This window comes from Pygoscelis adeliae, unplaced genomic scaffold (assembly GCF_000699105.1).
Source record: "Pygoscelis adeliae isolate BGI_AS28 unplaced genomic scaffold, ASM69910v1 Scaffold632, whole genome shotgun sequence".
In the NCBI taxonomy this organism is placed as follows: domain Eukaryota; kingdom Metazoa; phylum Chordata; class Aves; order Sphenisciformes; family Spheniscidae; genus Pygoscelis; species Pygoscelis adeliae.
The window spans coordinates 102065-123429 of record NW_008824227.1 but is presented as its reverse complement, the minus strand read 5'-3'; the positions used below and the strand labels follow the sequence as shown (position 1 = coordinate 123429).

Genomic DNA, 21365 nt, shown 5'->3' with positions numbered 1-21365 from the left:
ACAGACATGGGGAGAAAGAAATTATATAAATTATGAAGTTTTCCTATTTGCATCCTTTATGTCTTCAGGTTTATTTGAATGCTTGGAAGGTGTATGAAGAAAAAGGCTGCATGACTGTCTCAGTGAGACTTAGTAACCTAAACAACTAATTGACTCTGTCTTTCCCATAGTTCGGAAGAAAGCTTATAGTAAGGTCAGAAAACAAATCCAAGTCTTTCAGAGCAAAAAGCTCACTCTGAAAGACCATACTCTTTCTTTAATCCTCACAGTAGATTCAAGAAGATTCAGCAACAACCTTAGCAGACTGATTTATTTAATTATTTTCATTGTATGGTGGTTTGGGTTTTTTTTTGTAATACTCACTGTGAAAGAACACTTGCAAAAACACCAGTTCTAACAATTTCCAATTAGACCACAATCTCTTGAAGCAGCTGGGAGAGAGTGTCTCTCTCCAGAGACACATATCAAAATCCAAACGCACAGGCCATGATAACAGAGCTGTATAAAATGTGTGATGATCTTATCTCCAACTTAAAATTAGAGATCTAGGTAGTTCAGTCTAAATGCATAGCCCCCACCAGGTGTTTTGGAGAGGAGTGGCGAAACTACACCTCTCCCTTGTGCTTCCTCAGCTAAGACTTTAAACCCTCCATAACTCTTTCCAGCCAATTGTCTCTGTTTAGAGCAGATTCCGCAGTTACTTCCTCTCACAACTATAGTTCTTGTCAACTTGCGTTATGCATGGCTCAGGAGACAGACAAACAGGATACAGAGCCTTTCACCTCTAGGTCATCAGTTCAAACATAGCCCATGTTCATAGGGACCAAAAGTTGTTATCAATAGATGGCTTTTTGGACTCCTCAGTAAACCTCCATTCCATCCGCATAAACCAGTATGTACTCCAGACCCAAAATCCTGCATTATCTTAAAAGATGTCTGCCATGGAGAAAAGGAAATGGAATTCCAATCTTTATCCTAAAACAACTGTCCCCCAAAAATATAGAATATTCACACTTTCTTCTTCCTTTCCTTCGAACATTAGAAATTCATAGTGCAAGACTGTAAGACAATGGAATAATGAAAATATATTCTAAAAGGCTGCAAGCAGAGAAAGTCAAAAGAAAAGAGGTCTTTTTTTAAAAGACCAATGAAAGCTTTGCTGCATTAACAAACCTCAGTGAACGTTTATGAGACAAATTATCTTTGCCTAAAACAAACATTCCTCATTGTTTTGTTAAGACAGGGATTGTGAATGCTCCTCTCTCTGACTCTTCCAGGAAAAGCAAAACTTAGGAAGGTCAGTTTTGAAATTCCTTGTACCTGCACACATCAGCTATCAGGTCTTTGCACTGATGCTATGGATGTCCTTGCTATTGCTCAATCACTTACTGATAAAGGCCAGGATACACTCACTCTTTGGATTTGTTGCCTGCTAAGCCACAAGGAAATTAGGATTTGAATTACCTGCAAGTTCCATGGGATAGCCACCTCTAGGCTGTAGTATAGGGAATTGTAAGTCACAGGCAAAGTAGTAACTGTAGCGTAGCTAATGAAAGAGATATCTGAGCTGGAGCAGTAGCCTGCAGCAGAGTCTAAACCTTCTGCACTCCATGTGATTTCAAGGTATGGTACATCAAAGCTATGGCATCTCCCCTCTCCCTTAGATCTTTTTATGGTATGACAATGACATGTCCAAACCCCTCAATTCAGCGTATCGTCCTTTGACTTTTAAGACTTCCTGTCTGGCAACTCTTTCCACAGGAAAATTATCAGATCTGAATCTCTTAAATAATAGAAATTTAGTTTTAGATTTAAAGAGTATTGATGATTTCTCAGAAAGCACATCAACCATCAGTGGACTCTACAAAACTACTAGTGAACATGGAGTCAAAATGCTAAAAGACATCTGCACTTTTATCTCACCTAAGTGATCTCTCCGTGATGACATTAGGAACTATAACTTCCCTTGCAATTCTAAAACTGGGATGCTGCTTGTCTTGCCTGACAGAGCAAGGGAATGGCAGAGTGCAGGCCTTGATCTCAGCGTTTCCGTATTTTCAACACACTAAAGGCAGCACAGTCTACAGACCACCTTGCAGAAGGAAGCAGTGCAATTCAGACAACACACCCTGCAGTCTGTTCTCTGACCAGAGTAGCAAGGGCACTGGACTGTTTACGTCTTTCTGCTGAGCTACTCCAACAGCCCTGCAACAACATGCTGCCAGCTACTCTAAGCAGATGTCAAACCAGTGTCCTGTTCAGAGGAAACAGTGTATAGTAGTCAACTGATAAGATCTACCACACCGATTCACATCTAGCAAGTTTTGATTGTAACAAGAGACAGCATAGTGCCATAGCTATTATGTTATTCTTAAAGCTTTTATATTTCTGCAGAAGACCTCCCAGACAGCATGTGTACACAGGTATCATGTAGCACATATACCACTGTCGAAGATGCATCAGATTTGCTGCAATGCTGATTGATCTGATGTGTACAGTAGATCTGATGCATTTTGGACATGTCTGCACACAGGCTTTAGAGTTGATTTACTCATACACAGTGGCCGTTGTTGAGGATTTTCTGTTGTCCAGTGGTATGGCAGGAGACGTTGCCTACCCAGACAACAGAAATCCGACAAACAGTCCAAAAGTAAATCTAGATTACACAGTAGCCCTGTAGACACCTGACTATGCATAGCTAGTTCCAAATGGAAACAGTCAGATCCAGACTGTTAGCAGGAGCTCCCTGCAGTGGTGCCAGGCACACAAAGAGGCAATGACAATGATCATAAATCCAGTAAGGGAAGACACAGAGCAATCGGTGTGACTGAGGCTGTATGAAAAGCAGGCAGGGATGAAGGTGGCAATGATGCTGTAGAAATCAGGAAGAAGAAAATAGCAGCAGTATTATTCCTGGGGTGGGTGTGCATGAGGTGCAAGGCAGCAGCATCAGCCCCAGTGGGATAGGATGACAGCTACAGGGGGGCAGGGGCAGCCAAACTGCCACGGAGAGAGAACTGGGGATTCTGGGGTTACAGCAGCAGTGGGTGGCTCTCCAAGAAGATGGAAAGTGAAGACACAACAGCGGAAGGAGCAACTGGTCACATACCAGTTAGAAACCATTATTCTAGAAATTTATTTTTAATTATGGTTTTAATTTTTTTTTAACAAGTCAATTTGTCAGAGAGGGAAAAAACCAAACCACAACACATTTTCTGCACTTCATTCTCACAGTCCCATGTACACAAAAGATTAGCATAGAGCTACCAGATAGGTCTAAAGAAAGGTATATGGAGTGAAATGTACTTTTTTCTTGGATAATGAATTTTATTTAAATACATCATGATAGATTAATCAGGTATTAATGTACTCTGAAAGATCATTACTCTCTAAGGATCTTATTATTCTTGCTTCTTAAACTGTTTTAAGTATTTTAAAAAAAAAATACACTTTACTTCACATTTTATAATCATAATTTCACTGCATGTCATGCTTATTTAAGTAAACATTATTTTTCATGGCAATCACTAAGGTCCTAAAAGTCTTTATATTTAATATAACATTTGTTCACTCGCAGTGACATTCTTGAATGACAGACAGGTATTACGAAAAGAAGACTACACGTACCAAGCTACAGGATTTAGAATACTTACTTGTCTACATTAGTGTTTGCTATTCTATCAGTTTACTTACAAATGTCATATTTTACTTCTAGAAATAAAGTTCACTCACCTTTTTACATTCATCTGTTCTTTCAGTTTGCTGTACATTTCCAGCACTGCAGAGAAACAAGCAGATTAACCCATGGATTTTATTATGGCTTTAGTTAATAAAAGAGGAAAATATATACTGTAAAGGACAAAGTAAACCATAGAAAAGGATATGTTAAATTTACCTTATTTAATTCCTACTGTAACATAAATGTGATAAAACTAGCAAAAAAAAATTATAGAATGCAGCTAAAAAAGAAAAAAGAACTGAACTCTTAACAGCTTTTAAATGAAAAAGAATTAAGATTAAACAAAACAGTAGACACTATATATATCAAGCATATTAATTCACTTACTACATACCATAACTTTATCTGCATTACCAGTCTATGACCTGTCTCCGTTAAATGGCAACAGTACCACCTACTGTACTCATAACAAGTCAACAACAAGACTTTACAAAGAAAAATTCTCAAATCTGTTTTATGCCAATATCACGAACAGGATAAAACCCTTACAGACCTGTGTGTAATCCTATAATACTACCTTTCTGAAACATCATTTAGAGCCCTTATGTTTTCTTAAAAAAAAAAGCCTGTAATGACACAGAGCTAAAAGTACAACACTGAAATAGAATCATTAGTATTTTCCCTAGAATTCAAACAGTAAAAACCACCCTCTTAAGCAACAAATTCATCATTTAGCATATTAAAAATATTACTTCCTTTAAAGCTGTATGTGGCTACATTGTTTGCATCATTTATATCTGTCTCACTGTCTTCTCACAAAGCGGCATAATTGCTTTACGTCAAATATTGTAAAAGACATGGAACCAACACGTTGACATCTTTTTAAAACCCGTTAATGTTTTTGTTAAACTGGATGTTACAGGACGACAACTTAAAAAATAAAATTCTTTTCCATTTTGGCTATTGTGACTTACTTTATTTAATTTGCCATCATATTTACCTATAGGTCACTCACCTGGAAGACACAACTGTAGTTTTTCCACAACTGTTGTAATATTCCGTTGCTGAACTCTACATCGGATGATTTCCTCTGTTTGGGCTATCACCTTAGAGATTTAAAAGAAAAAAAAAAAAGAAAATAACAATTAAGTTATGCAAATAAATTTAATTTGCTACAAATATTCATAATGCCCATATAGGAAGCACCATTTTCTCACCTCTTTCCCAGCATCCTGAAGCCTTCGGTTGGTATCAGTAACTTGGACCTTAAAAATAATTTCACCTTTGTTAGACAAATATGCATATATTGCCCTGATGTGACTGCTCACCCTTGTAATCAGATCATGCTTCATGAGAAACTTAGAACAAAGAAATGCAAATTCAAATTAACTCTACAGCTTGAACTTGAACTTTTGATCGCAAAGGGCTTTTGTTAACTTCAATTACTTATGACAGTTCTTTCTAACAGATTCTGTGGCAAACTTCTCAAATTTACTTGGGATTTTTGAACTTTCCTTGTTTCTGTAGGTCTGTCAAACAATTCAAATCATTGACCCAATTGACCACTGGTCCCTTTTTGATAACCGCAATGAGCTCTAGGGGCCATTCATTGTCTGTAAGAAACGGTGATTGCATTTTATGGTAATTAAACATTCATACTTTGCTGAATGCAAACACTGGGTGGTTGATTAACATCAAACGTGGAAATCTCCAAACCACAGCAACATTTTAATGCTGCAGGTGCAGGCAAAGCTCGACCTCAGATTTTCCCACATAGTAAGTGACTCATTAGGTCATCATAATAAGGAAGCACATTCTAGTTTATTAAAAATCTCATTAATTTCTGAACAAAGATGCTCAATGACCTCATTGACGCTGTATTTGGTCTCTTGTTATCTGAATATCCTTTATATAATGCTCTTCTAATCATAACCTCTGATGAACTATGCTCATTCTGTCTGGTGTGCATATTTTGCTCTCAAAAGTGTAAAGAGAGCTAAAAGGGACAAATCTCATAATTCACTATTCTGCGTTCTGATTTGGGAGTAAATCTTAGTTCTCATTTCTAATGAAAACTACTAACTCCGCCTACTCTCCTACTCATTACAGAGTAAAGAAAATTTATTTTTCATGCATAATTGCAGTATTTTTATTTTTCTAATCAAGATTTTAAATTTTCCTAAGGTCTGACATATAAATGCATGATTAGAAAAAGACCTATGTAAGAAATATTGGTTTTACCATTTGTTGTTCTTTACCTTCTGAGAAAACCTTTAAAAAGGGTAAAATAATTTTGGTAACATTTTCTGAAAACATACATTAAAAAAAAATCAGAATTAGACCTAATAAAATATTCAGCTTTGTAAATGTAAATTACTGGATCAGGCAACACAGCTCTAATCACAAATCCTGAATAATCCACTTTTAAAAAATTGTTGCAAACATCACAGTGTATGTGATAATCACTAAATTCTTACTCTTCAGTAAGAGTCAAGTTCCTTCTTTTAAATTCAAAGACAATGATATATGAAACTCTGAAAAACTAGTTCCTTACCTTCAATTTTTCTGCATCAGCCCTAACTTTAAGAAGTTCTGTAATAGCATCCACAAAGCCCTGATGGTGAAAATTGCACATCTTTTCTATCTCCCTGTCATGGTTACGTATGCAGGCATCTAGTTTTTCCATAAACCTCTGATGTGCGTTTGGTTGGTCATCATATACAGACCTGTTAAATACAAATAAGAAAATCAAAGTTTACTTTTTCCCCCAGTTAAAAACAGTATGCCAGGATCTTTATTGAAATCTCTCTCTTAAAAAGAAAATAAAAGCACACAAACTTGATGTTACGGTGGCATCATTTGTGATCCACTCCACCAAAATCAGCATTAAAAGAAAGAGATGACGCAAAACCGAGAACTGAACCCAGCCCTTATGGCATTAATCCAGGTGCTTAACCTGTTACGTCATGGCTGACCTGAGCCTCACTGGCCTGTTAGTTATGCCCTAATGCTCAAATACAGGTACAAAAGAATCAGTTTCTCCAACCACCTCAAATAGCATGGATCGCCTTTCCATCAAATTCCACTCTTTGCTAAATATAAAGAAGTGCAAACATAGAAATTTGCTTTTCCGGTATTCCTAACATCAGAGTTACCCAACTAAATCAGGGTTGGATGCTTCCAGCCAGAACGAACGGAACACTATGCGGCAGCAGCTGGACCCCTGGCAGAAGGCAATCCCCACTGCTCCCTGCCTCCTCCTGCCCGCGCTCAACATCTCCTAAAGCAAAACCATGACATGCACGTGCCTAAGGCTGCTACCTCAATGGGATCTAACTTTCAGGAATGGCTAAAATCAGGTCTTTTGGTTTATTTTATTAATTGTTTGAATAGTACACTTCTAAACCTCAAGCAGGAAACGTAACTCCAGGAGAAATTACCAGCGTAGCTTGTTGAGCTGTGTCAGAAATGGAAAGCTGCATGGAAAAATGCTCAAGCGTGAGAGAGAGCAAAGGAGACGGGGGCAACTTAAAGTTTTAGACTTCAGCAGAGAAAGCAAGAAAAGAGGTATTACAGAGAACTGTACTGGAAACCAGAGGTATGAAGTCTCCCAAGAAAGGTAAGGCAAAGGCAGTTCCAAAATTTGATTAATAACTTGATATTGCAACAACAGCAAAGACAGGTAATTTTTGAAGCAGCTTTTCAGATAGAATGAGAGCGGCAATACAAGGATAACATAGTCATACATCTACAAACATGTTTGTACTGCAAACTACAAGCATTCAAAAAAATCAGATCAAAAATCTTTAAATTGCTTTTTTTAGCCTCTAATTTCCTTTCATAATTACAAAGTTTTCTCCAGAAATCCATAAGGAGAAGCTGCTTTAAAAAAAATAAAAAAATTAAAAAGATCTTAAGCGGGGTGGGGGGCGGGGAGGAAGGCTGAAGTTCCAATGGTCTCAATATAAGTACAGTCTTAAGTTCAAGGCCCAGGCAACACTCAGTCAAAGCCTCCAAAACTCTTGAGTAGAGAGAAAGTACTTCCCTATTCGTCTTCTCAGAGAAGTATGACTTCCCATATTCTTTAAGATCCTCTTTTCTAACCAGACAGCTGGGCTCTGCCAAAATCTGGGGTCATCATCACCCGTTCAACAAACCTATAGCTGAGTGTCTGACAAGAACTTGACCTTTCAAAGAAGAAAAGGGTATAGAAGAGTTCGAAAAGACTTGTAACTAGATTCTTCATCCTTTCTGAGTTCCTTTTCACCTTGGACAATATACTCAGTGAAGCAACGGAAGTTAGAGACATGAGAAAGGTAATAAGCTGTCCTACTTGCCAAAGGAAGAAAGCCAATTCCTATTAGCCTGCTTGCTATAGACATTTTCTCAGGGAAAAATCTATTCAATAAAATATTCCTGGAATATCCCCCTTTTGCTTATGATTAATAGGAAAATAAGGCTATGGTACTGAAAGGCAGGCTCTTTCCTCCAAAGTGCCCCAGGGGAAAATCCAAGGTTGTTGACCCATGAAGTGGTTCACAAAGGGAAAGATAGCCTTCACCCTTTCCACCACCGCAGTTTGAAATGACAGCTGGAAGGAGCAAATGCGTGACAGTCAGTCTCTCCTCCTGAGGTTCCTGTCAGATTGCCTGAAAGGGATCCCTCAAGGCTGCCCAGGACAACTGAAGTTTAAAGGGCTGTGGTGGAAGATCATGAGTGACCCACACCTGCCAGTGGGAAACACCTGCACCCAAAACCTGGTGCTGGCTGGAGAGAGAAGCAGCAACCTGGCCTGGGAGGAAAGAAAGGTGCAAGACGCATAGTCAGCATTAAGTGAGCTCTCAATTAGGCAACCAACTGTTCTGCATCTGAAGACATGGGGGGGAAGCATGCAGACCGTATCACTGTTACCTGTAAAGAAATGGGGAAGGAATGAGAAAAAGGCTCAACAACTGATGTTGTAGTGCTCCAAAATACGCAGTAGTTACTGGTTACATGAGTGCTGCTCTGTCTCTGTAAGAAGAGGGTCAGAGATGTTGGAACCTACAGGGTGGACAGAGAGGGACATCCACCTGTCTCCAAAATACCGTTCCTCAAGAAGATATAAAAAGATTAGGAGGGCCAGAGGCATCAGATAGTGGCATGTGCCTTCACACATATCGGGCATGCATGAGCTTCCCCTGAATGGGTTGTACTCGCCACCTATACTGCACTGGATGCTAAAGCAAAAACCAGCAAAAAGTTCAATTTATTACTGCTTCCTTGAGCCTTTCATTAAGGGTGGAAGGAGTCTCCAAGTTTAGGTCTCCTTCCAATGTTCTCAAAGGGAAGTGAGAAAGGAGTATCATTATCACAAAGACAGGAGACTTCCATCTATCGCTGTGAACTCGTAACTGTAAGTTGTGTAACATAACTGTTAAGTGAAAACAGTAGTAAAACACAGTAGACCAAATATACCTAAAATGAGAACAAGACTGTAAAAGAGATGGTGCAAGAGGAACTCCATACTTGAGTCTGTACCACCACACTTTCTTTGGTGGTAGCAATGCACTGTCTTTTTGGACTTAGTTATTGCCTGATGATTTTGGGGTATCCAGTAGCTGCAGTTCAGCATGGCTGTCTTGATACCTTTTTATCAATTTCAGATCTGCCAACACTGGCAGACATGCTGTTAAAATACTGAGAGAGGGAAATAATTTGCGATCAGGAGATTCCTCTTTAAAATGTTATCAAACAATTCCAGACAATATAGCCAGAAATTCTGGAAGCACATACGATGTAGCACAGGCAATACAGTATTCACTGTTATAAGAATCAGTATTTATTATTTTTTCCCAGTATTAAAGCTACTTATACTTCAGTTTAATGATGATAAGTAAAGTACTGATTGATAATTCTCAGGGGAATTATCACAATATTTAATTCAAAATTATACAGGGAATAAATGTTTAAAATTGAGGAGGAAGAAATCAATACTGTGTACGTCCCAATGCACTGACTTAACCTCAAGATCAGCCTACCTTATTAAAATAAGAGTTACTGTTTTATATTCTACATTACACTGTTTTCTGCAGGGATACTAATAAAATGGTGATCTGTGATCTAAACCAGTATTTTGACAGAGCTCCTTAAGATCCACTAGTGGTATAAATTCCATATTAACTACATATGTAGACAGCTCCATCTTGTGGGAACAGTAATAAATGAACCCTCTTCAGCACACTAGTGAAAAAACTCCTGAGACAGAACTGCTTACCTTTAAAGAAATGAATCATCACAGTATTTAAAAGAAATTCACACTTTGTATCACAACCCTCTGATCTAGGTGTGAAGTAAGATGACAAACAAGTTTACTAATTTTCTTAAGACGCTGTACTCTTAGGACACTATACACATGCTATTTCAGAAGCTTCAGAAGGAAGTCTGACCTAAAGCACTGGCCTTTTTGAAAGTGTAAGTGTACTCGAGAGAGCCATGCCATCTCTGGCCATGGACAGAAGTTAGGCTTTTTCTCAAAACTGCAAACACAACTGAGGCGATGCACACCTGATTTACCCATTATGGAACATCACACATAGCACAGTATGGTTTATTTCTGATACTGAAGCTTATTTTCCATACACACATTTCAAAAACTACCTACACCTATCTGAATAAAGTAATTGCTACCTTTGAATAATTATCTGAAGGTGTATATTTCAACAGATTACGGCACTGCAAGCAATCCTGATAGCAATTTTGCACTTTACAGAGTTAAACTATCAGGCAGACAAATAACCATATTGCAGTATCTTGGAGAGAGACGGAATCCTGAAAGCATCCTATAGCTTATTCTTTTAAATTACAAGACAAAATTAATAGAATTTACAACACACACACACAGTTCTGTTGGGAAGAGAGTGAGGAAGTGGTAACCCTTCCATATGCATTTCTTCAGGAGACAACTACTACATGAAACTATGTCTACCCTAAAAATCTCTCTCTCACTTTAAGTTGCTTCACATGTCAGTGGAAGTGTCATAAAAACGGGCAAACATGCCTAGGCTACCAAGAGAAATTTTACATGTGTAATATATAGTTCTTTCAAATTTTGTTTACATTTATACACTTCTGAATAAAGAACCCCAAGGATCCTCTTCAGCTTTATGGGCTCCTGAAGTGGATGCCAGTGGTCTGAAATATAGCACAAATCTGAACTGAGCAAAGCTGAAAGACATGATCAGTTTGTATTACAATTGCTTTCAACCTGTGATCTATACAGCTATAGGAACCTATAGACAAGTAGTGGTTGATTCACACCATGAAACTCTGAAGAGTAAGCTTTTTCTCAGTACGGGTCTTCAAACTGGGGGAAAAAAAAAAAGAAAATCACTGAAGTTGGAGACAGAAGTTTGTACTTGGTTTTAGCACCAAAAAAAAAGAAAATATACAACATGCCATCTTAATTTTCAACCTGGAATGAGAGAACATAAACTTGAGCGACTAGTTAGACACCAGTACTGCAAATCAGTGACAGGGCAGGTGCTATTTTCAGTCCTAACTGATGGGGCAAGAAGGGCACCCATGAAGAGCACAAGCAGAGCTGAAGGATTTTTCTGGTAATGTGTAGCAGGTTATTTGTTTATATTTCCCAGAACTCTGTATATAGACAGAGAGACTTTTTTTTCTGACTCATCCCAACAACTGGACAATATGAGTCATATTAATGCCAGTCTATGTAAATACAAGATAGTGCAGAAAGTACTTGAAAGAGGAAAAAAATGAACTAGGAATAGTCAGAGACAGTTTAACCTAAAGGAGAAAGATGTCTCAGTCACTGGCTCAATTTTACTGCAATAGTGATATTTTTACCTTGATCTTTTCTTACCAGCTGGGCTGAAGGGAGAAAGACAAGCATAAACAGATTTGAATTCACGTCGCAATAAAAAATGGAGAATTTTCCGATATACAACCATTTTCCAATTGAAGAAAATCAAACAAGGTTACTCTATACCATAAAAAACCTCCCTAAAATTTTTATTTTCAAAACTGAAACACAATATGAAAAATATGTATTTAATAGGTCTTATTGACAATTCTTTGTGTTTACATGCAAAAACCTATTGAAGCACCAGAGGGCACCATTCCATGCACAAAAATACCAGCCGTTGAGTAAACAAAAAGGCTAATCTCCAGAGAGCTAAAATTCAGCCAAGAATCGTAAACCTAACCTGCCATGAATTCTACCTGACCCTTCACAAAATAATAACAATTTTAAAAACGAATTATCCTCAAATCATCTGATCCTTTCTATAATGACAACTCCACACATATTATCACTGTAAGCCACTATCATAAATGTCTTCACAAATGGTTACAGTACAGCTTCAAAAATATATTTCTGCTACCATTTCATATAAATATTTTCTGTGCATGCAACCAGGATACACGCTATTAATGCCTGAGTGCAAATGGGATTAAAAGAGTACCAGCATTTCACTAAGGAGGAGGGAAATAAAAAGTTACAGGCCAAAAAAAATCATAAGCCCAGAAATTAATTTAATACATTGACCGGACTACTGGAAAGGTAGGCAAAGGAAGTGCATATAGACTCATAAGTGTAAAAGGAGAGGAGCATGGAAAAGTGAATTGCAAGAGGAATCAGAATGAGAACTAAAGTAATTCTGTCTCTTATATCTACGGCAATAGCTGTAACTTTTCAATGGTAAGCAGAACTGCTCAGGTACTGAGGCTTCAGGCAAAAATGAACTTGAAGAGTTTATTTTATTAAAAATAAAAGCTCCATACTTTCATAAGAAAATAATGATTCAGAAGATAATATGAATTCCCGGTTGGTGATAAATAGTCAATTAAAAATCATTACTAAAACGGTCTAGTAGATGAAGCAAAAAATAATATTTAACAAATCCCTTTTGGGTTTTAAAAAAATCTATTATTTCTTAAAGGTTTGGGGTGGGGGGGTTGTGTGTGTGTGTGTGTTTGGTTTTTTGAATGGGCAATGATTCGATTTTTAATTGCAACCCATATTCAGGAGAAACATCTCTGAGCTTATGGAACATTACTGTAATTTTTTAGAGTGAACAATTCTCTTCCTAATAATAATTTATAATAACAGGTTCTAACGGCAGCAAAGACTCTTAAAAGAGATCACCTACTTAAAAAATAGCAAAAAAACAATGTCAGAAAATAGAGAAAAAATACCCATCTTTTTACAGGACAAAGTAGGTCCTCACTAATGACTTGCCATCTTCCACCATTTTCACACACCCCCAACCCATCCTGTTCTGTCCCATTTCTAGGAAGAACTGCAGGTTCCCCACCCCTGCCTACATTGCCACAAAGTCTTTCATTTCCTGATTACACAAGACATATGAAGCAATTAAAAACTGTATACATACATTCCTTCCAGGGTACTGACAATCACTTAGTAAGTGCCAATCAGTTACATCTCCATGAATGCTGTGACGATGATGGGAATTACACATATCTGCACAATAGTTGTACAAGTTTGACATGGAATGTAAGCCTGACCATGTAACTTCTCAACTGCAAGGGATGCAAGAGAAAAAGATCCATTTGTAGAGCTTCAGATTTAGCACTGGGGGGGAAAAAAAAATTTTAACTGATCACTTCGATCAGTTCAACCAAGTCACAAAAAAAAGAAACTCAGACATATAATTTTTATTCCATTTTTCAAAGTAATCCTTAAAACAAAACACACACAAATAACCAACTCTCAAATGAAGAAACTGTGCTTCTGGAAAATCATGTTTTTAGAATTCATATCTTGCTACCAAAGCCTATTTTGTACTGAGGCTAGAGATGCTCTCAACTAGCTCCCATACACACATTGCAAGAAGTGGCCTAGTAGATATTTGTCCTCTCCCTCCATTTCTCATTTGATTAAAAAAAAAAAAAGAGAGGGAGAGAAATATTTACAATTCAAATTTGCATGATGAGTTCAGTGGGATCGATGCAAGCACAAAACACTTACCATGCAAATTAAGATTCCACCCTTAAAACAGACCTGTCATTGTGACTATAACCATGGCATCCCTAACCACGATACTGTATCACACACTCCATTTTTAAGCTGCAATTTCACAGGAAATACTGCAGAAACTTCCTTTGTCCTACAATATACAAAGATATTTTCTGTTTACACAAACTGTAAACTTTGTAGGGATTTTTTCCATGGAGTGATTTCATATAGGTTGCTGCATACACCCTAAAAAGCTTCATAAAATAATGTCCAGGTGTTTCCTGTAATTCAACTGGAGTTATGGTAATAAGTCCATTTCTTAAAGCCTAAGCAGCCTTTCTATGCCAGGCGCTACCTAGGGTCCAGTTCTGCCATCCCTATTCATAATTACATCTCACCGCTCTATTTAAAAGATCCCATTACATGCCAGAACAACACAGAACTCAAGCTATGGCCTAACCAGAGAAAAGATTTTATTCATCTCAGTTTAGTTGTTATGCTTTACTTGCCTGGTTTTCCTGGATGTGCAATTTCTGTGAATTGTTCTCACTAATAGTATCCTGTTTCTATGAGCAGGAAAGGGCTGAGTACAGTTTGTTAGTTAACATTACTTCCTATAAGCGGGGTCCATATTCTGTAGTAGCAGCACTACAGCAGTCATTGTTCATGCTGGATAAGCAATGGATCACGCTGATGGCTGTTAATGGACATCCTCTGCAGCGAAACATGAACTGATAATCAGTAAACCCAGATTTGCAATAGACTTCCTCCTTCCTGTTTTTACACTGCTGACCAAGGAGAAGCCTCTTCCTGCTAAGCCTTTGTGCGACTTACTGATGTATGAAGCGAGAAACTGAAAAACAAGCGCTGCACTACTGTTTTTTTTCTACTTTTGTGTTGTAATAGTAGACAAAAAAGACAGCAAAGAAAATGCCAGCTTCACTCACTTTGGTACTAGCTATCGCCATGCAACAGAACGCCAGGTTTGGCCATCTGTTTCATATACCTAAACGGATACAGTGGACATAGTTAGAACCTATGTTATTTCATAGAAAATAAAATAAGAAACTGAAGTCCATATAACAATATTCTTATCTTCCCTTAATATTTCCACAGACTGTAACATAAATTGTTCCATTTTAGGAGCAATGGACTAATCTACAAATGAAATTGTGAGCTCTAAGTTCCTTTTTAAAGATTTGATCATGATTTTCTACTACACGTCCCAGAAATAATTCGCTATTACAACCCATATTAGAAATAGTGTATATATATAAAAATATTATCTATTACAACCTATAGCTATTACAACCTATATCAGAAATATTATCTATATATATCTATATAGAAATATTATCTATTACAACCTATAGCTAATCTGTCTTCTTCTTTATCTGGGGCACTTTAGACATAATCTTCAAGATAAATACATATCAATCATTTCGGTAGGGCCTTCACGAGACATCTGAAATAGAACATTTAATGTCACAAATGTCTAAGTTACTTATTTCAATAGGCTTTGAATACCAACACTACACACATGTAAATATATTATTTTAGAAATCAAGAAGTTCCAGATGAAATAAAATATCCAATGATTAAAAAGTTTCAAAACCAATTGGATTAAGAATGTATTCTATTCAATACAGATCAAACGAGATAATTCTTTGATGTGTCACATTCTTCTGCAAACATATAACCAAAGCACATGCGCATCTCCCAGGATCATTGAAGAAAATGAAAGATGACTTTAAAAAAAGCCTAGTTTTAATTCAAAAGCCCAACTAAAACTAACTCACCATGTTTCTCTCTGTTGGGAAGCAACTAACAGTGTTGAAGCAACTGACTTCTACTACTCTTTATTACCTTACTCCAGTCCTCTACCTGCTTGATAAACAGACTAAGCGGCAGAAAATCCATTCATGCCTTAGGGAAAGGTGACACTCCAGCACGCCGCAGAAACACCACATTTCAAGAGGAGGTAGCACGCGTTGGCTACCTGATTACAGTTTCCTAAGTTTATGAAACAAAACAGAACAAACATACAGTATAAAACAATATCAACTATGTTACTTTTATGTTGAAATTAACTAAAAACAAAACTCTGAAGAAAACGCTGCCTTGCTGAAATCAATGGGGTAGAGATCCTTCAAAGTCACTCTACGCATAAGGAAGTGTGCAAACTGTGAAAGTCCCAGTGAGAGCTGCTACAAACAGAAACATCTAAATGCCTGTAATAGAAAGGAGAGTAGTGTATTAAGATTGAAATACACGATACTTGAAAGTTTAAACACTTCTTTTTGAAGTTGAAATGTCTCAAAAGCATCCCCCCAGGTACACATACTACAGTATATGCGTTATTAATTTTGTATTACTGATTCATGGGAGAATTGCAAGTTACACTCCCTGCAGTTTTGCAAGCAAATTACTTTCTCCGAGACACACTGAAAATCCCATTCACAGTATTAGAGCTGAACACCTTTCTCATGCTGTTAAAAAGAATCCCAGCACTCTCTACAGGTCCCTAGTACAGAACAGTTCAAAGATATCTTTTAGGTCCTCTCTGTCAAACCCTAAGTCTTTCCATCAAGGCTGATGCACTCTAAAACCTACTTCTTTCCTTCTTAATACCTCCATCAGTGATTAAGTTCCCTACTAGTTTGGCATTACTGGCAAAGGTTGAGGTACAGGAAGGGCTTCAGCCAGGCTCCAGGAGAGATCCTTAACTCCTTCCTGCATAGGACACAGTTTGTCAGGCATACAAATAATTCCTTAGTAGATATGGACAAGATGAGAAAGAGGTGCGTTGTTGAGCATACTTTAAGCTGAACATCAAATTGAACATGATGTCATTGTTTTACCAAGGTCTGTGGTGACAGGGATTAGGTTTGGGCATTTCAACCATCGCCAGATAATAGCCAGAAAGGCTGGCAACAGCTAGATTTTATAACTAGCCATAGCAAGCTCTTCAGTAAGATAAAATCTAATGTGATTACTTGATGCTGATGCAAAGCTAGGTTGATGTTTTTGAACGAGTTAGTACTTAATAGTTTACTACAACCCATAGAAATAGTTTCCTATTTGCGAACCCATTCCTGGCATTATCTTAGAAGCATTATTTAATAAATATCAATCCTCATTGGTTTTTACGAGCTCATTTTAGTAGTACAGTCCATAAAATGCAACATGACAAAACTTGCTTGACTGCAGTTGCTGTAATTTCAGCCTTGTATGTGCAAACGCTCTAGCACTTACAGGTCAAAAACAGGCTTGTATTTAATTGAATTATGCTAAGGCTCCTCAGGTAGACATCTGCATTGAGGAAACTGCAAAGTCTCAGAGCAATGGTTCAGCAATGCACACAGAAAGCTACAGTACAGTGTATGCTGTTGGCTTCTCAAAAAAATCTGCAAGAAAGTAAGTACCCATGTGACTGGCATTTGTGAAGGATGTAAAATTATGCATTTCCTACGCATATGGCAGGTCCAAAATCTGGGTCAACAGACACTAAATAAAATCAGCTGGAGGAATAAGTCGATGAAGAAACGACATGAATAACAATTCGCTTTCCCGAATTTAACTGATGTAACAGTGAATAAGCTGCTCATATGATGAGAAGGTTAAATTTAGATGAGACACAATGATACCAACTGCATGAACCACCTATCAAGTACACTATCCTGGACCTCTCGGCAGATGATCCCTCTGTTTTAAAAGCTTTAATGTACTTTGAAACATGTTTCCTAAACACGAGAACAATTTCAAGCTCTTTGGTAGTGCTTGTGAAATTGGAGAGAGCTATTTCAGAAGTATTATTCACATAGGTTACTAGTTAGGTTAAAGCTTCACTTGGCAGTTGCCCATTTGGAAAACACTGCAAGAACTGAGTCAGAAGCTGATGCATGAACACTTAAAAAGATCAAGATAACCTGATTTGCAGACACATATTTCATGAGAAACTTAATCAGCATTGAACCTGAAGATTTTCTGCACAACAGAAAAATGCAGTGCAGATATGATTACCCACAAACAGTTTCAGGCTTATACAAAAGGCGAGAAGTACTATGTTGAAACTTGCAGCAATGGAAGCTTCTAAAATATTTTTTGCCACCAATGGCCAATCTGCCTGAAACATCAGGCTGGCCCACAGAAAAATCAGAACTGCAGTTCCGCCACTGAATATGTAAATGTCAGATTAATCAGTCTACAGCACGCACTCTTCTTATGCTGTTTTGACTCTATGTAATGGACTAGCGATAAAAAATATTGCTCCTTCATAGCAATATACATGGCGATAGACCTGCTCACATGGATAGTTGCTTTATCTGACTGTTGCCGTTCAACTTAAACACTCAGAATATCATCAAATTCTGCACCAAGTATCAAAACCTGCAACAGACACTCCAAGCCAGCCACCGGTTTTTCAGGATACACTGCTCTCAGCGAGCAGGCCATTCTCCTTACTCTGTAGCAACCCAGTTGCAAAATAGGACTTAGCTATTATAATAAAGATAAACTGATGTATAAATACATGTCAAAGTACGCTCTGTGACCTGATCCAAAAAAGACCACAGGTAACACACAAAGAATTTCTAGTTCCTTTGGGGTACTTGTAACTTCAGTTTGAAAGAGAACCAGGAATGAAACACATTAATTTGAAAACTGAGCAGGGTTTGAAGACAGATCATTATGAAGATACAGACTACTGATTTTCAAACCATAAAAATAGCTTACAATGTTGTAAAACATTATCATACTATTTGAAATTGAAATACATGATAAAACCATTTCAATTCTGATTCAAAGCATTGTTTGATGATCTCAGAGTCCTCTTATGTTTGCTCTATATTTAAAACAAGACTAAGCTATAGACAAAAACGCGAATTGCTGGCTCATAATCTAAAACCAAAATAATGGAAACACAGAAAAATGCCTTTAGACAATCATACCTGACAAGTAAGACCACAGGGCAAAAATGAGGGCAACCACATTTTGTCATTGGATAACCACATCACAAATCCCAGCAGCCCATCAGCAAGTGCTCAGAAAAAATATTTCCCAGCCTGCGTTAATGCTGTGCTATCTTCCCACATCTAGAGAAGTCATTCATACTGCCTATGCTACTGCTTACTAACTATTCTGCTAAAGATAGAGAATCATATAACTAAATCATGCCTGCTAGTAGTAATAGTGTATACTTTTGCTTAAAACAAGTTACATTGAGGCTTCAGAGCATTCTGTCATACTCCAAAGGGTATTTTAGGCACTTTGGTCACTTGGCTTTGGACAGGCCCCCTCAATGGATACAAGAATATCTCCAAAATACAAATTACAGCCCCCAGTCTGGGCAAAGCACCTGCAGTTGCAAAGTGTACCACAACTCGGTAAAAGCAGCAGAATTAGATTCTCACTCCATATTTCTACCTCTGAATTTTCTTAGAAACCTTGATCAGGAAAGGGCAAAACAGTCTCGCTTGGACCACTATTGCTACCTTCGCTTCCTCAATTTATTCCTCTAATGATGCCTTACTGAAGCGTGCCTTTTACCGTCAGCTTTTCCGCAACACAAAGACCCAAGTTCAGGATGAACAGTTATCAATCGCTTCTAACACTTCACCCATACTCATTTATGAGGCTCACAACAAATCTACATCCTACCTCCAAACTCTGTTCAACCTAAATGAGAAAAAAGCAGCACCGTGCAGTAGTGATTCTGCTTTGCAGCTGGGTGGCTCAGTGCTGCTTTTACCAGTGCAACGCAGTCCTAGGTCAGTGGAAGGTCACCGCAGCATATTGTGGCATCAGACAGAAACGCATCAACCTAACGGCTCTTGGTGGTGTGATTCCTGTAGCCAGAGACAACGTGCCAGTGAGATGTCTTCATAGGAGGCCCTCTAATAACTCTGCAAAGAAGTTTCATGGCCAGCACAAATTACACCAACCTAGAAGATGCTCTAACATCTACCAGGCAACAGCTTGGTGATGACAGATTTCAGGGGCAGAAGAACAGAGAAGCTGCTTAAAAGCATTTTTACACTGACTTTTTAGGAGCACTTTCTGAGCTGCGATTGTGGGTCAAAGCCACAGAGTACATCCCACTTACAGTTACATCAATAGATATAGCACCTCCTTATTGACTTCACCCTAGCTACAAAATTGCCGTCATCGATTCCACCATAATTTTTAAATTTTATTTTACTTTTGTATTAGTTGTTTAGTCAACTGATTGTGGGCATGGAGGTACTCCTCTGACAGGCTGTGCATGCGGAACACAGAACACTGCAGACTCAGTGATGCGAAGCTCATGAGATGAAGTGTTCAGAAAAAGTATACCATATATTAACGCAATACATTGCCAAGCTAGAGTGTAAGAGTTAATTCATTTATTTTTAAAAAGGGCTTTGAAATATTACACATTATCACAAGCTCAAAGAGACTCGTTAGTATATCAGGACACTGGCAGAACATCATCTTCTACTCTGTTGAGCTCCATTTTGACCTATTTCGACCAACATAAAACTAACTAGCCAGCAGATAAGGTCAATTATTTTATTCTGAATATAATTTATCTTATTAATTACCCTGGCATGTCCAACAAAGTATTCAAGAAGTGTGAAGACACTGTTAAAAATTGACTCTTGAAATTTTCTTAATATGTACCTATATGGAGTTCAGCAAGAGCCTGAAAGTTTTTTAACTTTTTTGTTTATCTTTTTTTTGGAGAGAGATATGGGAATTGCCTTTCTTTCTTTTTGTCTTTTTCCTTTTCCTTTATGAAGATTAGAAATGCGCTGACAACTCTCCCTTGTTTTGCAAAGCCCAACAGTATGTATATGACATGAGTTATAAGATATTAACACATTATATAAAAAGGTGAGAGTGATGAGCCTTTAACAGGTGTTGTCATTAATCTCATTTAGTTAGCCATTAAAGCTAGGAAGATGTTGATAAAAGTTTCACAGAGTCTGCTGAAAAAAAAATTAATCCTGGTCTGCTATATACACAGACTGCCTATTTAATGAAAGGCATGTTATACAGTTGATTTAAGTCTCATTTATAATGATTCAGTGTGTCACTAAATTTAGAGATGCAAGTTAAATACCAGCAATTTTAAAATCAATAAATTCATCCACTTAAAATCTAAAAAGAAAATTAATTTAATCAAACACAATATCTTCATTTTATATTTCTTGAGATGCAGAGCGATCCGTAGGAGCTAACTTACTCTCCTAAATAGTAAATAATGCCAGTTGTACTAGCTGTACCTTGATTCCTCCTATAAAGGACCCGCATTTCACATTCCTATACATGGGTGGATCTCAGCACTAGAAAATCACCTGCAGGATCAGTCTGCATGTTGTTCCTTATCTGTAAATTACACACAAAAACATGATATATCAATATATGCTATTATTTCTTATATCATAAGCACAAGTACTGCTGCTCTTCTAGCAGGGTAGGAAACAGCACCCCGACAGAGACAGCTATACCAAACTAGCAAACAAAACACTGAAGAAAAACAAGAGCAGAAATGTGCTTGCATGGAATCTACGTACAGCCCACAAAAAAATTACACTTCCTTTGTGAAGCATGGATGCATTAGGAAGATATTAAGATCTTGATATGAACAACTAAGGATAAGTCAGATCTTGCATATCCTATGATCTTCAGCATTTAGTATTACCTCACGCTACTTATCTGAAC

At 37.6% G+C, this 21365-nt stretch overlaps 1 protein-coding gene across 1 annotated transcript in view; it reads right to left on the bottom strand.

Annotated features, from left to right (window-relative positions):
• Positions 1-21365, bottom strand: part of EXOC6 (exocyst complex component 6) — a 98276-nt gene that overhangs the window by 71567 nt on the left and 5344 nt on the right. The window contains exons 2-5 of the mRNA XM_009334811.1: positions 6234-6405; positions 4897-4944; positions 4695-4785; positions 3733-3778 (exon numbers count right to left, since the gene is read on the bottom strand). Coding sequence (XP_009333086.1) covers positions 3733-3778; positions 4695-4785; positions 4897-4944; positions 6234-6405 — 357 coding nt within the window. The remainder of the gene's footprint in view (positions 1-3732; positions 3779-4694; positions 4786-4896; positions 4945-6233; positions 6406-21365) is intronic.